This window comes from Schistocerca piceifrons, chromosome 4 (genome assembly GCF_021461385.2).
Source record: "Schistocerca piceifrons isolate TAMUIC-IGC-003096 chromosome 4, iqSchPice1.1, whole genome shotgun sequence".
Lineage (NCBI taxonomy): Eukaryota > Metazoa > Arthropoda > Insecta > Orthoptera > Acrididae > Schistocerca > Schistocerca piceifrons.
This window is the reverse complement of record NC_060141.1, coordinates 474003823-474026089: the sequence shown is the minus strand read 5'-3', so window position 1 is coordinate 474026089 and position 22267 is coordinate 474003823. Positions and strand designations below refer to the sequence as shown.

General features: G+C 39.1%; 1 protein-coding gene across 1 annotated transcript in view; it reads right to left on the bottom strand.

The window, feature by feature from the left end:
- Positions 1-285: 285 nt before the first annotated feature.
- LOC124794722 (ferrochelatase, mitochondrial) overlaps positions 286-22267 on the bottom strand; it is a 72217-nt gene continuing 50235 nt past the window's right edge. Inside the window, exons 7-9 of the mRNA XM_047258310.1 lie at positions 18090-18246; positions 8946-9061; positions 286-763 (exon numbers count right to left, since the gene is read on the bottom strand). Coding sequence (XP_047114266.1) covers positions 563-763; positions 8946-9061; positions 18090-18246 — 474 coding nt within the window. The 3' untranslated portion in view covers positions 286-562. The remainder of the gene's footprint in view (positions 764-8945; positions 9062-18089; positions 18247-22267) is intronic.

Genomic DNA, 22267 nt, shown 5'->3' with positions numbered 1-22267 from the left:
ATCTTTTGTTGCTGCTGAAGAAACTAATAATTTATTGTTGCTTGTTTAATCATTTTGGAAGTATCTCATCTGCAAGCTTGTTGAGTTTGTAATTGATATCTGATGACCAAGTAAATCTTTCTAGCCATAAGCTTGACACATTCTAGATCCAAATAAGCTAATTACTATAGGGGTGTATGGAAAAAGTACACATTAGATAAAAAATAAGTCACTGATACTAGTGCAGTAATTAGAGAATGTAAACAAACATAACTTCTTTAATAGTCTTTCAGTAATTAGAGAATGTAAACAAATATAACTTCTTTAATAGTCTTTCTGAAGTAATTCCAGTTACTATCATGACAATGCAGACCACACAATAGAAGTCACAGCAAACAATTATCATCAACTTACAAATTACACCAAACAGTAGCCCATGAGGAAAAATGGGATACTTTAACGTATCAGTATAAATAAAAATAAAGTAAATTGGGCAATTTGTTGACTGTTTTGTTAGATGATGATCATCGCATATACTTCTAAAACAAAATGATGACTTGAGTCACTGACAGTCCACTCAATGTCAATAATTGTTACAGATTTCCTGAAACCATGATTTAGTTTTTTCACAGTTAATGTTAACACAATGTGGACACCGTGTCAAAAATTTTGGTGAAACTGTCTGGCCACGTTTTAGATGTGTCAAAACAATATCTGCAAGTGCTTCAATGAAAAGTGGATGGTCATTTGGCGCAGCAGCACGGCGTATTGTCACATTTCCAAGCTGAAAATAGGTAAGATGAGTATAAGTATATATAGATTGGAAAATTAGGCAAACAATATAACAAATAACATTTTTACACATTATATTTGTGCAGGAATATTTAGGTCCAATCCAACTGGACTACAAGCTTCCAGATTTTAGTCTCTGTTTAAAATCCATTAGTTGCTAGAGATGTTCAAAGACCTTAAGTGAGTAGTAATTTTGGACTGGGTGAGTGGTAGGAAATGGGAAGAGAAGTGAGGAAAGGGAGGAACAGGTCATAAAGGTTTACAAAAGCTCATGTTGGGGTGGGGCAAGCAACTGCCTGTGGGAAAGGTTAGGGGATGAGTATGCTGGATGGAACATAGAGATAAATAAAGGATGTGCTGTGAAGTGTAAGGAGAAGGATAAAGATTGTGAGACAGAGTGATCAGAAACAGGAATAGATTTCAAAGAGGTAGTTCAGATGGTGAAGTAGACATGGGACAGAGTGTGAGAGGTTAGACTGGGGTGGGGGGAGGGGGCGGGCAGTGGGGACTGAAGCCAGGGGCGGTTATGCAAATGAAGGATATGTTGCAGAGCTAGTTATCATTTGCTCAGATCAGAAAAGATCATGTAATGGGTTGATAACTGAAATGGGTTGGGTTGCGGAGCGGTTGATAACGTTATTTGCATTATTTTGTAAAGATGACACATTAAGTTGCAGACAGGCACAATTAGAAGACACTTACACATAAGGTTTCTGGCACAAGCTTCCAGAGTTGTCGGTCGTGTACATGACATGTGCTTGCTTGTGTGAATGATTGGTGTGTGTTTTCTTTTTCTGACAAAGGTTGTGGCCAAAAGATTATTTGTTAAGTGTCTTTTAATTGTGATTGTCTACAATTTAATGTGTCATCCTTACGGTAAGTAGCAATCTATTTGGTTCCCAACCGTGATTCTCCATTGTTTGATTTTACGTTACTTTGTGTAGGATAGTCTAAGATGGTCTTCAGCCACTATTTAGCAGTGGACTTTCATCTGCATTGATAGTTTATGCTCTTGGTGTGCAGTACTCCAAGTGCAGTTGATAGATGTTATGGAATACGAGGTGGTGGGTGACTATATTGAATAGGTCTATCATTTGGCCTTCCACAAACATAATGATTCATGGAGCAGGAAGGTTGGAACAGGTAGGAGCATGGGTATGAATGTAGGATGGATGTGTGGCAGAATGCCACTGACAGTGAACTTTCAAATTTAAGTGAATTTCTGCCCATTTTACATGATTATCTGCAGTTCAGCATCTCCTCTATTTGATGAGTAGTGGAAATCTGCCCTCTTGTACATAATTTGGATTCACATATATATCCATCATAGAAATAAAGTTGATTCTAAAGTAAAATTTGTGTACTTGTTTTTCAATCTCTAATCCATTTTGTAGGAAGTACTATCTGCTTTCTACATATGATAATGTTTTTTAAAAGAAGAAAGAATACCATACTAAAGTTTAATAGCCTGTTGATGATGCAGTTATTAAAGCACACGCTCCTATAGGAAAATGGTGGGGAAGGAAATCAGCCATGTCCTAGTAAACAAACCATATTGGTGTTCACATTAAATGAGTTATGGCAGTGATCGGCAAACTCATTAGTCAAAAGAGCCACATATCAGCAGTACATTGACTGTTATTAACTTAATGAAGATACTTCTAAGCTGGCCTTGCTTAAAAAGACCTTAGTGTGACTGATGTACTTTAGCTGAGGTTGATCCCTTCCAACTCGCCCATCTACAGGTTGATCCCTTCCAACTCGCCCATCTACTTATAAGACTCACATAAATCTTAGTTTTATGTCCATATGACTGAGGTACTTTAGTTGAGGTTGATCTCTTCCAACTCGCCCATCTACTTATAAGACTCACATAAATCTCAGTTTTATGTCCATGTGACATTCCCAGATAACAAGCCGTAATTTTGAAGAATAAATAAATAAATAAATATTTCTTTTGTCTACAACCTTTGATTCTATATAGGTCCAACATACCTCTCTCAGAATTTGACACTACATTTTCATTCACTCCACAACCTTCACCAAAATTTATTTAATTAACTCTATTTAAAATTTTAAGTCTTAGTTGAATGTCAGGTACAATGAATAAAACTTAATATCATACTTAAAAACTCAATTATTCTCTGATAAAATTAAACTGAAAGGTATCCATTAAATTATCTGCTGGCAATGACCGACAAAAACTGATGCGAATAGTGGCCATGCATCACCTTAAAAAGTTTGGGCAAGTCAAGTTTCTACATTGCTGATTTTAATTTTAAGCACAATTTCATGCTTGAAAATCTGTTCACATGAATACGTAGACCTCAATAAGGAAAGACAGAGACATGTTGAATTGCCACCTGCAGGAGTATGGATTTTAACTACATTAGTCTTTGCTGCTGGGATGTGCACTCAGTAGTATGTTGTAGAACACAATGCAAAGACATGACTTGATGATACACATTGACATTTTATCCTTCTGGGAATGTACATGAGCAGTGGCTGCATATGAGGTTTTGTGAAGAGCCACACTGAAAATGCCAAAGAGCCAGATGTGGCTCACATGCTGCAGTTTGCTGGCCTATGATTTAGGGACATCTCCCAAAAATTAAACCTGGATGGCCGACTGGGGATTTGAATGACCATCCTCCTGAATTTGAGTCCATTATCTTCCTGTTGTGCCATCTCTCTCAGTGATATTAAGTTTTATATGAACACTGCTCTTTTCTGCAGACTTTTCTTCAACTAAAATTGTTATTAAATATTTTATTTATGTTTGATGACTAGATACTGCAGTCAGTGACACAAAATTACATTTATTTATGTGAATACTCATTTTTAATTGTGAAGCTAATCACCAGATGTTGCAGAATTGTGTTTATGAATGTAAAGCTACAGGCTTGATTTATGTGAAATGTTATACACATGTTTGATTTTAAAGAAACAATAGGAAGTTATACAAGTAACATAACTTAAGTTGTCACAAATTTACAGAGGATATGTGATCACACAACTACCTAACCTATTACATGAGAGATTTAATTTCTTCTAAATTTTCAAACATCTAAATCTTTTACTACGCAATCAAATATTATTATTCTGTCCTCTAAGGAGATGACAGACTGTATGGATGTATTGACTTCACTTTTCTTAGCAATCCATATGTGCCAGATGGTTATCATCAGGGAACAGAACCACATCATCAACTCCTGGTTTTGCAGAGCCTTTCTTCTAGCAAACTTCACAAAATTTTGAAGTACTTCTTTTCTCACCATTCCCAGAAGTCTGGCATTAAATTTCTGTCAATGACAAATCCTCTTTTCTGTCGTCACTGTCATAGATCCCAGGAGTCTAGGCATTTATACCAGTTTTTCTCTAAAAGAAATTGAGCAGGAGTGAAACTGGGATAAGGTAACTGTCAGTCTGGGAAAGTTATTGGTATTTATGACTTTTGCATTTGGATTTATGTCATCTGTTACACACTAAAATTTTAAGTACTACTCGCTCTTACATTTACCCTAAGTCTTGCCCAGGTATCATAATTCCTGAACTTATCAAGCCTTATGCATAACTTTTTTTCTGATGTGTGCCTGATAATGACCAAATGTAGAAATAAAAAAATACAGATTCTATAGGAAACCTGTTCTCTTCCAAAAAGTGTAAGTCTCTGTGGATCCCAATCTGCACAAGACAACTATGAAATATTTTTCACTTTATAAAAATAATAACTGTATTATTATAATTTGTGTGAGTCAAAAACTTGTGGGTACTGTTAAAATTGTTCAATTGACCCTCTACATAATGAACATAAGGAAAAATCACAGATGTTAAGTCCCATAGTGCTCAGAGCCATTTGAAAAATCACAGAAAAAATTAGAAAATTAGAAAAGGAGACTGACTATAGCTTGCAAAGTTAATGTACTAAATTCTTGTAAAAGCAACAGAAAAAACAATACAATCATTACTGTAATAAGATGTGGGTTAACACTGTTCTGAATGAGACACACACACACACACACACACACACACACACACACACACACACACACACACACACACACACACGCGCGACCGTGCGCATCTCACACACATGACGACACACTGGTTGCTGATGGGTGTGTGTGTGTGTGTGTGTGTGAGAGAGAGAGAGAGAGAGAGAGAGAGAGAGAGAGAGAGAGAGAGAGAGAGAGAGAGAGAGCATGTGCCTGTGTGTGTGCGTGCATGCATGTTTTATCTAATACAAAAGAGGCCTCTTTGGCTGAAAGCTTGCTTGTTTGACAGTCTTTTGGTTGTCCCTGTCTGCAACTCAACATCTCTGCCATATGGTGAATATAGCAATCTATCCCTTTCATAATATTGTCAACAGTGTTTGTTGATTATTTGCAGTAGAAGATGTTAACAGGATTCAGTAAACTACCTATCTGTAAGTCTTGTATAATGTGTATGACCAGTGATCTACAGTATAGAAATTGCAAGTATTTTAACTTAATTAGATAATGATGTTTTTTGTGAGTGTATCAAAAACAGACCAATAGCTCAGTATTGGCATTACTATGTTGTTGTTGTTGTGGTCTTCAGTCCTGAGACTGGTTTGATGCAGCTCTCCATGCTACTCTATCCTGTGCAAGCTTTTTCATCTCCCAGTACCTACTGCAACCTACATCCTTCTGAATCTGCTTAGTGTATTCATCTCTTGGTCACCCTCTACAATTTTTACCCTCCACGCTGCCCTCCAATACTAAATTGGTGATCCCTTGATGCCTCAGAACATGTCCTACCAACCAATCCCTTCTTCTGGTCAAGTTGTGCCACAAACTTCTCTTCTCCCCAATCCTATTCAATACTTCCTCATTAGTTATGTGATCTACCCATCTAATCTTCAGCATTCTTTTGTAGCACCACATTTTGAAAGCTTCTATTCTCTTCTTGTCCAAACTATTTATCGTCCATGTTTCACTTCCATACATGGCTTCACTCCATACGAATACTTTCAGAAATGACTTCCTGACACTACTGGATGTTAACTACTGGATGTTAACAAATTTCTCTTCTTCAGAAACGCTTTCCTTGCCATTGCCAGCCTACATTTTATATCCTCTCTACTTCGACCATCATCAGTTATTTTGCTCCCCAAATAGCAAAACTCCTTTACTACTTTAAGTGCCTCATTTCCTAATCTAATTCCCTCAGCATCACCCGACTTAATTAGACTACATTCCATTATCCTTGTTTTGCTTTTGTTGATGTTCATCTTATATCCTCCTTTCAAGACACTGTCCATTCCATTCAACTGCTCTTCCAAGTCCTTTGCTGTCTCTGACAGAATTACAATGTCATCGGCGAACCTCAAAGTTTTTATTTCTTCTCCATGAATTTTAATACCTACTCCAAATTTTTCTTTTGTTTCCTTTACTGCTTGCTCAATATACAGATTGAACAACATCGGGGAGAGGCTACAACCCTGTCTTACTCCCTTCCCAACCACTGCTTCCCTTTCATGCTCCTCGACTCTTATAACTGCCATCTGGTTTCTCTACAAATTGTAAATAGCCTTTCGCTCCCTGTGTTTTACCCCTGCCACCTTTAGAATTTTAAAGAGAGTATTCCAGTCAACATTGTCAAAAGCTTTCTCTAAGTCTACAAATGCTAGAAACGTAGGTTTGCCTTTCCTTAATCTTTCTTCTAAGATAAGTCGTAAGGTCAGTATTGCCTCACGTGTTCCAGTGTTTCTACGGAATCCAAACTGATCTTCCCCGAGGTTGGCTTCTACTAGTTTTTCCATTCGTCTGTAAAGAATTCGTGTTAGTATTTTGCAGCTGTGACTTATTAAACTGATAGTTTGGTAATTTTCACATCTGTCAACACCTGCTTTCTTTGGGATTGGAATTATTATATTCTTCTTGAAGTCTGAGGGTATTTCGCCTGTTTCATACATCTTGCTCACCAGATGGTAGAGTTTTGTCAGGACTGGCTCTCCCAAGGCCGTCAGTAGTTCCAATGGAATGTTGTCTACTCCAGGGGCCTTGTTTCGACTCAGGTCTTTCAGTGCTCTGTCAAACTCTTCACGCAGTATCATATCTCCCATTTCATCTTCATCTACATCCTCTTCCATTTCCATAATATTGTCCTCAAGTACATCGCCCTTGTATAGACCCTCTATATACTCCTTCCACCTTTCTGCCTTTCCTTCTTTGCTTAGAACTGGGTTGCCATCTGAACTCTTGATATTCATACAAATGGTTCTCTTCTCTCCAAAGGTCTCTTTAATTTTCCTGTAGGCAGTATCTATCTTACCCCTAGTGAGATAGGCCTCTACATCCTTACATTTGTCCTCTAGCCATCCCTGCTTAGCCATTTTGCACTTCCTGTCGATCTCATTTTTGAGACGTTTGTATTCCTTTTTGCCTGCTTCATTTACTGCATTTTTATATTTTCTCCTTTCATCAATTAAATTCAATATTTCTTCTGTTACCCAAGGATTTCTACTAGCCCTCGTCTTTTTACCTACTTGATCCTCTGCTGCCTTCGCTACTTCATCCCTCAAAGCTACCCATTCTTCTTCTACTGTATTTCTTTCCCCCATTCCTGTCAATTGTTCCCTTATACTCTCCTTGAAACTCTGTACAACCTCTGGTTCTTTCAGTTTATCCAGGTCCCATCTCCTTAAATTCCCACGTTTTTGCAGTTTCTTCAGTTTTAATCTACAGGTCATAACCAATAGATTGTGGTCAGAGTCCACATCTGCCCCTGGAAATGTCTTACAATTTCAAACCTGGTTCCTAAATCTCTGTCTTACCATTATATAATCTATCTGATACCTTTTAGTATCTCCAGGTTCTTCCATGTATACAACCTTCTTTCTTGATTCTTAAACCAGGTGTTAGTTATGATTATGTTGTGCTCTGTGCAAAATTCTACCAGGCGGCTTCCTCTTCTTAGCCCCAATCCACACTCACCTACTATGTTTCCTTTTCTCCCTTTTCCTACACTCGAATTCCAGTCACCCATGACTATTAAATTTTCATCTCCCTTCACTACCTGAATAATTTCTTTTATTTCATCATACATTTCTTCAATTTCTTCGTCATCTGCAGAGCCAGTTGGCATATAAACTTGTACTACTGTAGTAGGTGTGGGCTTCGTATCTATCTTGGCCACAATAATGCGCTCACTATGCTGTTTGTAGTAGCTTACCCGCATTCCTATTTTCCTATTCATTATTAAACCTACTCCTGCATTACCCCTATTTGATTTTGTGTTTATAACCCTGTAGTCACCTGACCAGAAGTCTTGTTCCTCCTGCCACCAAACTTCAGTAATTCCCATTATATCTAACTTCAACCTATCTATTTCCCTTTTTAAATTTTCTAACCTACCTGCCCGATTAAGGGATCTGACATTCCACGCTCCGATCCATAGAACGCCAGTTTTCTTTCTCCTGATAACGACATCCTCTTGAGTAGTCCCCGCCCGGAGATCCGAATGGGGGACTATTTTATCTCCGGAATATTTTACCCAAGAGGACGCCATCATCATGTAATCATACAGTAAAGCTGCATGCCCTCGGGAAAAATTACGGCTGTAGTTTCCCCTTGCTTTCAGCCGTTCGCAGTAACAGCACAGCAAGGCCGTTTTGGTTATTGTTACAAGGCCAGATCAGTCAATCATCCAGACTGTTGCCCTTGCAACTACTGAAAAGGCTGCTGCCCCTCTTCAGGAACCACACGTTTGTCTGGCCTCTCAACAGATACCCCTCCGTTGTGGTTGCACCTACGGTACGGCTATCTGTATCGCTGAGGCACGCAAGCCTCCCCAGCAACGGCAAGGTCCATGGTTCATGGGGGGGAGGGGGGGGGGGGCATCACTATATGGCAGAGAATAAGACATTTGTTTTTAAGAACAACTTTTCCTGCAATTATTATTTTTATTTTTATTTTTTTTTTGGAATTATTCACAGAAAATACAGAAGACTTAAAGCTTTGTAACTGATCTAAGTTTTAATGTAGTGTTTCCTAAACAGGAGTCAATTGGTTGACTTCCTGATCATCTTGTTAAAATATAAATTCCAACACTGACAACACTTTTACCTCTACAAATGCGTCTCTACAGATTGACTAATTTATTACGTCAAAATTTCTTGCACCAAATAAAAGTTCAGTGAGTAATATTACCTCTTTTCCTAGGTCTTTGCAATACTCAATATCCATTTCATGAAGAGTCTCAATGTGTTCATTCACAAAAGCAATGGGAACAAGAATGAAATTCTTCCTTCCCTGTTTCACATATCCTGTAAAGAAAGACAATCATAAAATATAGCTAAACTAGAAAATACAACCAAATAAAGACAGTAAAAAACATTCAATAGGTGGCAGCAGACTTACAGATAACATAAACAGAGAATGACACTACAACTTTTGGAATTCCTTTGCCCAAAACGATGGAGGAAAAGGGCTGACAAAATGGGATTGTTGAGCAGAGTGATAATGAGGGTCGCATATGTCTTGGGCTATAGGAGATGTCAAAGGATAAACAGTAAGATAACACAATACGGCTACTGAATACTGTCCTTGCTCATAGTTATGACAGAAAACACAGATACAGAACTTTATGACATCTAACAGAAGAAAAAGAAAAACAAATAGAAATTATAACTATCAAAGCAAAAGTTTTCCAAAAAATTACCACTGGGTATTTTAGTCAATAATGAAATTCCATTTAAAAGTATTGGTCTTGTAACTGAAGAGCATAAACGTAAGCTGACATATTTATGATCGAATTTAGTTCACCAGATTTTGAAGTCAGTAGTTTTAATGTTACACACAGTGACACTAACGCACTAAGCACAGTTATAAATGGATGCAGTTTTGAATCATTTCATATAATCTTCAAATGTCTACACTTTCTTGGGGATTACAAGTGCTCCTGTAACAAAGCATTTATCTTTTAGTACTCATACCATGTAGCACTATATTCAATGAAAAGGGGCATGGAAATCATTGAACACTTGGTTTTAAAGATTACCTCTATAGTTCCTGGGGATCCCAATGCACAAATCAGGCATAATTAATAATTTCCATACTGGGGAATGCTGCAACATTTAGAGATCAGAACTATGGTGCCAGGGTTCTCTAAACCGTCATACTAAAAATGGCATATTTTGAACAGATCTTTAATGTGGTGTGTGTTAGCTTAGCTGCATGCTTAATGTTTATCGCATTTTCCATTTTGAAGCTGAGGCATTTAACATTTTTTTGTTGGAATTAATTAGTTCGTGTGATGAAACAGTGATGTTCCCTGTGATTGGCTGATAAAACCAAATGGGCAGCCCCCATGTTTGTTTAAGTATCTGCGAAGCTAGCATGCCATATTTGTTGGTTTTCATACTGTACTTGTGTACTCCAAAAGTTTTTGTGACACATTGGAAATGCAGCTTGATAGGCTATAATCCATTATTGAGAATTATATTTTAACATACCTTCTAGGGTGGCTCCACCAGAGAGCCTTTAACTATGAATGTGCCTGGTGAAAATTACAGTGTAGTTTCTGAGTAGCAGTGGATTCCATGGAATACAGATTCCAGGGTACCAAGTGGGAATACCATCATGCATTTCAGTATAACTATTCAAAGAAACAAATGGGAAATAAACATTGCCATACAGACACAGTCAATAAATGTTGCAAGCTGAGTATGGTATGACATCTGGCTAATTTACCTATCATGAGGAGGCAGTGACAGGTAGTAATAACAGTTACATATTTCTACAGGGATCGATTGTATGTGGAATATTTTGTAATATGTGTACTCTTCATTTGTGTTCAGAGAAAAGGTTATCAGTATTTATAAAATGAACACTGTAGTTGGATACAGCAATGAAAAGTGGAAGCATACATGCACTCCATAGGTGTAGTGTTTCTACTAGTTTGATTCACTTTTTGGTGCCTGTCATAATTTTTCAGTTACAGATTACAGAGGCATATAATACAAAAGGGGGTGGGGTGGAATTGTTACCAGCTATAAGATGGCTGTATTGTGGTGCATTTTATGTAACAATACATTTAAATAATTTCAATACAACACTTTCAGGGGACAGGCTACTAATTATTTACATGTGTGACACAATTAATGCATCAATGAATGAACTGTGTCAATCTGAAAGATCGCTTAGTACAGGAAATTTACATAAAGACACAGACTTTGTGGTTTATTAACAAAATATTGAACAATTTCAATCAGAGTTTTAACATAAGGGTACAGGATCTGCACAGCTACAAAATGAATAGAAATTATTTATCATTCTATTTCTTTAGTTGCACCATATCCTGCAATCTTAGAAATGTAATTAGAAGTTAATGATTAAGAAAACTGCACTCTATTAATTTATAGGTATTACAGGAGCACAAATTTTATTAAAATGGTATCATTTTATTTTCAAGCTAAATAGAAATGCACTTGACCCAAGTCTACGCATCAACATCATGTTGCAAACTGCTTTTTTCTGTTGTAAAAAGAATAAAAACTGAAGAAAGGTCCAGTTTCACAATACAACAGTGGTGAAACATTGTGGCAATATGGGGTCTGACACAAAATATTTCCAAATAAGCAGCAACCAGTTGCAAAATCATGTTTTCTTTATTTACTTTTGCAAATCGATTTCAACTGATTAACAGCCATCATTGGTATTTGCTGCTTATTTGGTAATTTTATGGTTTACAGTTGCTGCACAACTTGGGAACCATATGGAGCCCACCATTCATGTGTGAATTTAAAGAAATGTCACATTTCACAAATGTAATAAAATTTTAGTATTTTTTACTTGGGTTGAGTTTTGCTGTTAAACACATCTTGTTAACATTTATTTGGTAAGTGGTATTCAAATTACTGTAATCAAGGTGTTGACTGCTTGTGCAAGAGCCATTAGCTCAGCTTTGCAGGCAAGCACCCTTCTATCCGACTACCTACTCGTGAGATATTCCCCCGGGCCCTCCTCCCCCCAGCCACTTCTGCCCATTGCACATGTCATGGCAGGCACTCAAGTTGGAACAGCATGTTACAGTGGTTATAAGCATATTAATTCCTGTAAAAAAGTTGTTTTCATTGTTTCCATGTGCAAAGATTTATAGCCTGGAATAAGGCTTTATCATGTAAAACAAATGTCTTCCAGTACCTGGAACTCATAGGTCTGACAGGTATGGGTGATGTTGACTGAAGTCAAAATACATCAGGTGTGTTTATTACATTGTTTCAATGTTCTCTGTCCCCAGAAAACATGTTTTGCAATTCTGAAAGTTACAAAATTTCATAAAAAATCCTTAAACTGAGATACTCAGCATAACACCCTCAAGCACTCCTTATGCACACATAACCACCAATCTCATCTCGGGTCAGAATGCAGCTATCATGTGGGGTGCAGGCAGCAACCTGGAGGGTGCAGGGAGGGGAGGGATAGTAGTATACGGGTGGTGAGAGAGACAAATGCTGTCTGGTGGAGTGTTCAGGGACTAGAATGCCAATAAGAGTAGTGTCAGGAGGTTGTGGGGCAGGGAGGTGGGGAAAAAAGGAGTGAGAAAGGAGAGGAGTGGAGAAAGATGAGCAGGTGCATTGGCAGAGGGTGGCAGATAAACATGTTGGGAGATGAGAATGGGGACGGGTTGATAGGACAGAGGGGATGGAAACTTGGGTGGACGGTGTGGGGACAGTGTGTTAACAGTAGGTTGAGGCCAGGATAATTATGGAAGTGGAGAATGTATTGTGAGGATAACTCCCATCTGTGCCATTCAGAAAAGCTGGTGATGTGGGGGAAGGATCCAGATGGCTTGGGTGGTGAAGCAACCACTAAAATAAGTATGTTATGTTAGCTGCATGTTATTATGTTATGTTCAGCTGCATGTTGTGCCACAGAGTGGTCTACTTTGCTGTTGGCCACAGTTTGGCAGTGGCTGTTCATTGTGGTGGACAGCTGGTTGACCATCATAACAATATAAAAAGCTGTACAATGATTACAGCAGAGCTGGTAAACGACAGGGCTGCTTTCACAGGTGGCCGATCCCTGATGGGATAGGATAAACCTGTGACAGGACTGGAATATGAAGTGCTGGCCAGGTGGATTGGGCAGATCTTGCATCTTGGTCTTTTACAAGGATATGTCCCTTGTGGCAAGGGTTGGGAATGGGAGTGGTATAGGGATGGACTAGAATGTTGTGGAGGTTGGGTGGGTGATGGAACACCACTTTAGGAGGGGTGGGAAGTATCTTGTGTAGGATCTCCCTCTTTTCGCGGCATGATGATAAGTAATCAAAGCCCTGGCAAAGGATATGGTTCAGTTGTTCTAGTCAGTGGTGGTACTAATCTGATTCAAGTTCATTGATGATTGGTTGGTTGGTCTGTGGGGATTGAAGGGACCAGACTACAAAGGCCATTGGTTTCATTGATGACATCTTCAGGATCTGGACTCAGGGCCAAGATACCGTATCTTCATTCCTTCACAACCTCAATACCTTCTCTGCCATCCAGTTCACGTGGTCCTCCTCAACCTGGTGTTCCACCATCCTGGATGATGACCTCCTCCTCTCTGATGGCTCCATTCATATCTCAGTCCACATTAAACTCACGAACCACCAACAGTACCTGCATTTCAACAGCTGTCATCTCTTTTACACCAGAAAGTCCCTCCCAGACGTCTGGCCACCTGGGGACGGCATATCTGCTGTGATAAGAATTCCCTTGCTCAGTACGCTGAGGGTCTCACCAAGGCCTTAACCAAAAGGCACTATCCCCAGATCTAGTGTGCAAACAGTTCTCCCGTACCATTTCCCCTCACACCAACAATCCTCCCACCACACTCAAGAACAGCCACAAAGGAATTTCCCCTCGTCACCCAGTACCACCCTGGACTGGAGAAACTGAATCACATACTTCATCAGAGCTTCATGCCATGAAATGAGGAACATCCTACCCGAGATACTCCTAAAAAGGTGTTCTGTTGCCCACCCAGCCTCCACAACATCCTAGTCCATCCCTATGCCACTCCCAATCCTAGCCCCTTGATACAAGGATCATATCCCTGCAGAAGATACAGGTGCAAGATCTGCCCAATCCACCAGCCCAGAACTTAATATTCCAGTCCTGTCACAGGTTTATCCTATCCCATCAGCCCTGTCATTTACCAGCTCTGCTGTAATCATTGCACAGCTCTTTATATTGTTACGACGGTCAACCAGCTGTCCACCACAATGAACAGCCACTGCCAAACTGTGGCCAACAGCAACGTAGACCACCCTGTGGCACAACATGCAGCTGAACATACCATACTTATTTTAGTGGCTGCTTCACCACCCAAGCCATCTGGACCCTTTCCTCCACCTTCAGATTTTCTGAACTGCACAGATGGGAGTTATCCTTACAACACCTTCTACGCTCCTGTAATTATAACGACCTCAGCCTACTGTAACATACTGTCCCCACTCTCCATCCACGAGTTTCAACCCCATCTGTCCTATAATCTCCCCATACTTATCTCCCATGCTGTTCAATTGCCACCTTTTGCTAATGTACCTGCTGATCTTTCCCCACTCCTCCCCTTTTTCACTCCTTTTTTTCGACCTCCCTGCCCCGCAATCTACTGACATTGCAGTTATTGGCATTCTAGTCCCTGCATACTACACCAGACAGTGTTTGTCTTTCTCCCCACACATACACTACTATCACTTCCCTTTCCCCACCTCCTCCAGATTGCTGCTTGCATCGCATATAATAGTTGCATTCCCACCCAAGATGCTGGAGTTGGCAGTCATGTGTGCTTGAGGTGTGCTTGCTTGTGTGTATGAATGGTGTGTGTTTTTCTTTTGCTGATGAAGGCTGTGGCCGAAAGCTTTGAGTAAGTGTCTTTTAATTATGCTTGGCTGCAACTTAACATGACTTCCTTATGGTAAGTAGCAATCTGTAATTTCCTACACTGCTGATATTCCTAACTGGAGTTTGCAATGTTTCATTTTCCCTATTTTCCTTAGAATTTTGAACCTCTTGCACCATTTGACAATGCAGAATGCTTCTTCCATGTCAACAGATCCTATGAATGTGTCTTTCTTTTTCTTTAGTCTTGCTTCTGTTATTAACTGTAGCGTCAGAACTGCCTCTCTTGTGACTTTACCTTTTGTAAAGTCAGTCTGGACGTCATCTAACAGATCCTCAATTTTCTTTTACATTCTTCTGTGTATTATTCTGTCAGCAACTTGGATGCATGAGCTGTTAAGCCAATTGTGTGATAATTCACACAGATGTGAGCCCTTGCAGTCTTTGTAACTGTGTAGATGATTTTTTTTGAAAGTCGGACTGTACATTGCCAGATTCATATATTCTACACACCAGCGTGAATAGTCCTTTTGGTGCTGCTAGCCCCAGTGATTTTAGAAATACTGATGGAATGTTATTGATCTTGACTGACTTATTTGATCTTAAGTTTACCAATGCTCTTTTAAATTCTGATTCTAGTACTGGATCCTCTGCCTCTACCTGTTTCTTCTTCAATCACATCAGAAAAGTCTCCCTCTCATAGAGGCCTCCAATGTACTCTTTCCACCTATCCGATCTCTCCTCTGCATTTAACGGTGGAATTCCCATTGCACTGTTAATGTTACCACCTTTGCTTTCAGTGGTCACCGAACATTGTTTTGAGTTTTCTATATGCGGAGTCAGTCTTTCCGACAATCATTTCTTTTTTGATTTCTTCATGTTTTCATGCACACATTTCACCTTAGCTTCCCTGCATTTCCTATTTATTTCATTTCTAAGTGGCTTTTATTCCTGAATTTCCCTAAACATTTTTGTACTTCCTTGTTTCATCATTCAACTAAAGTATTTTTCCTGTCACCAATGGTTTCTTCGCAGTTATCTTCTTCGTACCTGTTTTTCTTTCCAGCTTCTTTGACTGCATTTTTAGAGATGTCCATTCCTCGTCCACTGAACTGGCTACTGAGCTATTCCTTATCGCAGTATCTATAGCCTTAGAGAACTTCAAGCATACTTCTCCATTCCTTAGAACTTCCATACTCCAGTTTTTTGCGTATGTCTTATAATCCAGTATCTGATATTGGAATCCCTGCCTGAGCATGCTGTAATGTAACTGATACCTTCCCATATCTCCCAGCCTTTTCCAAGTATACCTCCTCCTCTTGTGGTTCTTGAACAGAGTATTCTCTATTACTAGCTGAAATTTATTGCAGATGTCAATTAGTCTTTCTCCTCCCTCATTCCTAGTATCAAGCCCATGTTTTCCCATAACCCTTTCTTCCATTCCTTCCCTTACAATCGCATTCCAGTCTCAGGTGACTATTATATTTTCACCTCCCTCTATGTATTGAATTTAGATAACTGTCATACATATCCTCAATGTTATTTCGATGTTTGCATCAGCATCTCGTAACCTGTGAATCAGAAACAAAATAAATTCAAAATATCCAAATGGCAATCCGTTTTTTGCTCTTCATCAGTTCTTTCTACTGGAATTTGAAACCAGCTATTTCATTAATTAGCTCTGCTGTATCGATGTTTATGTTATTTTTGGCTGCACATATCTCAAAATAAGATGTAGAGCTATTGTTGAACGGTTTCCTGGCAGGAAATTAAACTGAGTTGACATGATGTGTTATATGTCATATACATTTCCCGTGCACTTATTATTCTGTCAATATTTTGAAGCAATCTAGATTAAACAGCTTCACTCCACTCCTTAGTTGCTGAATTGGCAAAACTAGGAAGCCTACCATTAAATAGCATATTATTTGCCTCAACATCCAGTGGCTAACCTTTGAGGTCCTACAATACAGTAGAGAAGTAACAGTAAAAACTCCATTGTTGAAATGGGCTAGCTGCATAGACAGCAGCCATATGAACAACATGCACTGTTGACACATAACCAAAATTAGGCATGTTTAGTCCTGCATTCTAACCTCCTCCCCCCAACTCTATTGCCATTCATGGGGGAAATGTTGCAAACTGCAAATGGGCCCATCTGTCAGTAGTGGTCCGTTGTGGAGCAATGTCATTGAAACTTATATATTCTTGCATTGTTTTTAAAATAAATAAAGTAGAAGGTTTGCTAAAAATACCCTTTACTGTACTAAGTATGGAAGAGAAGCTAGAAATCAAGGGGGTTAGGTGTACATCAACCAACTACAAAATTACACATAAAAATGTTGTTATTAGGTATAGTATTTTTTGAGTTAGGCACACATTTATAAGTATATAATTACCATACTTACAATTTTTCTAATCTTTTTTAAGCCATAAGACATAAATGGAAGTTATATAAAAATATTCAGAGCAATTCTGTTATAAAGTTTATTAACTTTTTTCCGGGCCCCGCCAGTGAAAATGAGCACCAGCTGCCAGTGACTAGTGTGTGTACAGACCCTGCTCCCTATTTAGTGAACCGTAGTAGAAATACATTTTCTGCTACCATGGATGTTTGAGCTGAATTGATTGTAACGCCCAGTTACGACATCCCAACAACATACAACTTGCAGAGACTTTGTACTGTGGTGTACTGGAGTATGATGAATGTTTTATTGCTTCAGTTTAATTCAATATCACTGAGCAACTGGCCATCACCGTGGCCGATTTTGCATAAATCTTTGGCTTAGATAAGGAGCATTAATTCCTCGTCTGTTTTCCCCCTTGCTGTTTTGACAAACACACTTCCCCATACAAAATCATTATTCTTCTGTAAGTTTCTTTATATTTTCATTTTCACTGTTAAAAAAAGTGATAATAGATCAGTATTCTTTTATTGAGCACACCTCAAGTGAAATAGTCTGATAATGTTATGCTGCTTGTGCATCTAAACTCTATTGTCAGGTTTCAGCCACCCTTAAAGTAATTTATCACAATACCTCTTGATGCCCTTTGCAACAACACAATCAGCCTAGATGATAATGGTGTTGTATTTTGAAATTTGGTGTATAATTTAAGAAATGTATATTATCAGACAAATAAAAATGACATTTTGACGTTTCTTAAACTATGTGGATTAGTCATACATTCAACAATTTTTGATGTCTTTTAATCTTTAAGAGAAAAACATACTCTGTCAGTGCTGAATTCCAGAAGTGTACTGATCAATACCAAGTAATGAAAGTTAGGTAGTTAAGATTAAATAAGCCACTGATGTAGTCCAGATTAAATATATTAAAGTTAATTGGCTATCAAGTGAATTTCACTATCAGTTTGGAAAGATCATTTCCTTTACAACATCTAAAATCTTACATGTTACCCGTTTGAAATGATGGTGAACTTAGTTATACTTAAATAATATTGTTACCTTTTAGAGCGTCATCAGTAAATGGCGCAAGCCATGGCAATGGTCCAACTTTGGACTGCCATACCAAATTAAAAGGGTTGCAGTAACCCAGTTCATTCATAACAGCTTGTACAGTTGCACCAACTTCTGATGGATATGGATCTCCGCGGTTCACAGCCTGCAACATTAGGAAAGAAAATTTTTCATTTTGTATTTGTGGGAATACCAATAATGCTGTTGTCAACGTTTTGGGATCGTTGAGTTACAGAGACATGAGTCACCTTAATTGGCTGAACTTGAAGAGTAGTTCAGTACATAAACTATAAAACTTTTTTCACTTGCACCAATCTAAAACCTTTCTTAATGAATTTCAAATAACACAATGTGGGCAACACAATAGGCATAAATTTTTTATCCACTGGACAACTGTCTGCTAACAGACCTTTTAGATATAGCCCAGGACACTGGCATACAATCTGTTGGTCAAGATACAATAAATTTCCTCTTTCTCATTTGCTATGGTCAAAGCACAAGATATTTATAAATTAGTTACACAAAAGTAGGCTTTAATTGTGAAAAGGGTAAATAACTTACAGAAATCTCCCATGTCTTATCTTTCCAGTCTCCCACCACCTCCCAAAGTCCCACCGTCCAGCCACAGAGGAACATTCCTCTCATAACTCAGTACCACCGAGGACTGGAGCAACTGAATTGCATTCTCCACCAGAGTTTTGATTACCTCTCATCATGCCCTGAAATGAGAAATGTCCTGCTGACTATCCTTCCCACCCCCCCCACAGTGGTATTCCGCAGTCCACCGAACCTACAGAATGTACTCGTACTCATCCATCCTTACACATCTCCTGCCCCCAATGCCTTGCCTCATGGCTTATACCCCTGTAATAGATCTAGATGCAAGACCTGTCCCATACATACTCCCACCACCACCTACTTCAGTCCGGTCACTAACATCACCTATCCCATCAAAGGCAGGGCTACCTGTGAAACCAGTCATGTGGTCTACAAGCTAAGCTGCAACAACTGTACTTTATTCTATATTAGCATGACACCCAATAAGCTGTCTGTTCACATGAATGGACACTGACAGAGTTGCCAAAAAACAGCTAGACCACCCATTTGCTGAGCATGTTGGGCAACACAACATTCTTCATTTTAATGACTGCTTCACAGCCTGTGCCACCTGGATCCTTCTCACCAACACCCGCTTTTCTGAATTGTGCAGGTGGTAACTTTCCCTGCAATACATCCTACATTCCCGTAACCCTCCTGGCCTCAACCTTCTCTAGTCACTGTCCTCACCCATACAGCCACTTCCCTATTCCCACTCAAGAACTACGCAGCCATCATTCCACCATCACACCCAGTCTTTGTATTTCTCCCCTTTTCCACTAGTCCCCCCCCCCCCCTCCCCACCTCTCCCCTGCCCACCATCTCACCTGCAGCACTTCACTGTCCAGCACCCCCACCATACTGTCCCTTCCCACCCCAGCCTCCTCCTTACACCCACCCAGTCACCACTCCAATTATGCACTGGTGCTGCTGCTCGCAGTGTGGTTTCAGTTGCCTGAGACTGTAGTTGTGTGTGTGCGAGTTGCGTTGTGTGTGTGTGTGTGTGTGTGTGTGTGTGTGTGTGTGTGTGTGAGTGTGTGTGTGTGAGTGAGTGTGTGTGAGTGGGAGAGAGAGAAAGATCTATTGTTGATGAATGCCTTAATGGCCGAAAGCTTTGATCGTGAGTCTCTTTTTGTTGGGCCTATCTGCGACTCAGCATCTTCGCTATGTGGTGAGTAGCAACTTTCCGTTTCATAATACTGTTACAGTCCATCCTGGATTTTCCATTGTTTGATTTTACAGAAATGTTTGATACAGCACTGAATTCAGTATATCTTCAAGTTTTATTTCTGACTAACAATGTTAGTTCATGAGCTGCGACAACAGATGATGCAAGCAGTTGCCACCATGCATCAAGACTTGCTTCATAGGACTTAGCAGGAAACTGATTTCAGATGGGACATATGCTGCATTTAAAAAGGTAACCACATTGAACATTTGTAAATAAAATTTGATGAGGTACTGCATTCAGAGCTGTATCAAACATTTCTATCTGTTGTTTACCTTTTTCACAACTGAAGGTTACTTTTTGTATAAGTAATTTATGAGCACCCTGTAAAACCTTTTTCAGCCCTGGGAATGAAGCAAGGAAAAAAAGATTAAGGTTTAATGTATCAACAAAAATGAGGTCATTACAGATGAAGCTTAAGACTGGAATGAACAATGAAACTGGTCACGCCCTTTTCAAAGGGAAAGTACCAACACTTGCTCAAGTGATTTGAAGATACCAAATCTAGGGTAGGGGATGGGAATTTTAACATTGTTTCTACTGATTGCACATCTACTTTCTTAACAACTGTACCATCTCAATTTCAGCCCTAGAATAATAATCAGATGTATCTGAATTAAGTACCACAACATGGCATGATTTAGTTATCATGCCTGTGGTTGCATAGTGATACATTCGTGTCAAATGGAAAATATTACCTAATAATCCAGAATGAGATTTTCACTCTGCAGCGGAGTGTGCACTGATATGAAACTTCCTGGCAGATTAAAACTGTGTGCCCGACCGAGACTCGAACTCGGGACCTTTGCCTTTCACGGGCAAGTGCTCTACCATCTGAGCTACCGAAGCACAACTCACGCTCAGTGCTCACAGCTTTACTTCTGCCAGTATCTTGTCTCCTACCTTCCAAACTTTACAGAAGTTCTCCTGCGAACCTTGCAGAACTAGCACTCCTGAAAGAAAGGATACGGCGGAGACAAGGCTTAGCCACAGCCTGGGGGATGTTTCCAGAATTAGATTTGCACTCTGCAGCGGAGTAGAAGCGGCAGCGGCAGAAGTAAAGCTGTGAGCGCCGGGCGTGAGTCGTGCTTCGGTAGCTCAGATGGTAGAGCACTTGCCTGCGAAAGGCAAAGGTCCCGAGTTTGAGTCTCGGTCGGGCACACAGTTTTAATCTGCCAGGAAGTTTCATTATCTAATAATGTTTCTGTGTTAATCAGAAATGGAAAAGAAAAAAAAAACAGGTATAAGAACTATTTATATAATAGGCAGTGATACAGACAATGTTATACACACAGAAGCTTTACAATAAATTGTAACATCTTTGTCAGGCAACACCCCCTATACATATCATCAGCTTATGAGAAGAGCAGAATAAAACACAAGATTAGAAGATGCAAGTCATAACACACTAGCACTAGAAATAATGAAAGTGTTATTAACACATGTATGTTAATGTACAAACTGATAAAAATTCATTCATGAGAAAACAGAAAAAAATAATTAACTATGCTTGCATTTCTTACTGCAAACAAAGTCTGAGCTTTTTTAGTGTGATTTATAGTCTGAAAATGGCATGTTGTAAAATATGAGTGTGGACTGGTGAGTTCAATAGAATTGTGTCCAGTTCTGTTAACTGTTGGGTAAGAACTATTCTTGTGACAATTTTGTTGAAACTTCAATACGGAAAGGATACTACATAGAGAAGGCATTGAGTCACAGACAGGCACAATGGAAAATATTGCTTTAAATGTTCAGCTTTCGGACTATGTAATGTGAAAGCTGACCATTTATAGCATTCTGTTTTATTGTGCCTATCTGCGACTCCGTGCCTCCTCTTGTGGTGATTAGCAACGTATCCTTTCCATAATGTTGTTATTCCATCCTGGACTTTCCATTGTTTAATTTTGTTGTAACTTCAGTACAGATGAAACAAAAATGTATTAGTTGGCTGTGGTCCTAAATGGTCAGTATTATGTTTTGTACAAACAAGCTACTATGCAGAAATAAATAAGCTCCATATGAAATTATGGACTGAGGCCCAGATTCAGATAGATGCGAAGACAGTTCACTGGGCTCTACATCAGAGTTCAATACTGCTTATAAAGGAACAAACAAGCACAGCCTATTTGGCACCCAATTAAGATTTCTTCTGAGGAAATGATTGATGAAATTCTTGGTATTGTGTCAGACAGCTACAGCATTAAGGTTAACTAGTTTTGTAAGATAGTAAGCATTTCATAAGTAACATCCTGGATGAAATTCTTCATACAAAGAGACAGAATGTGCAATGGGATCAGTGTTTGTTGATTACAGAAGAAAAATACTCACAAGAGGAGATTTT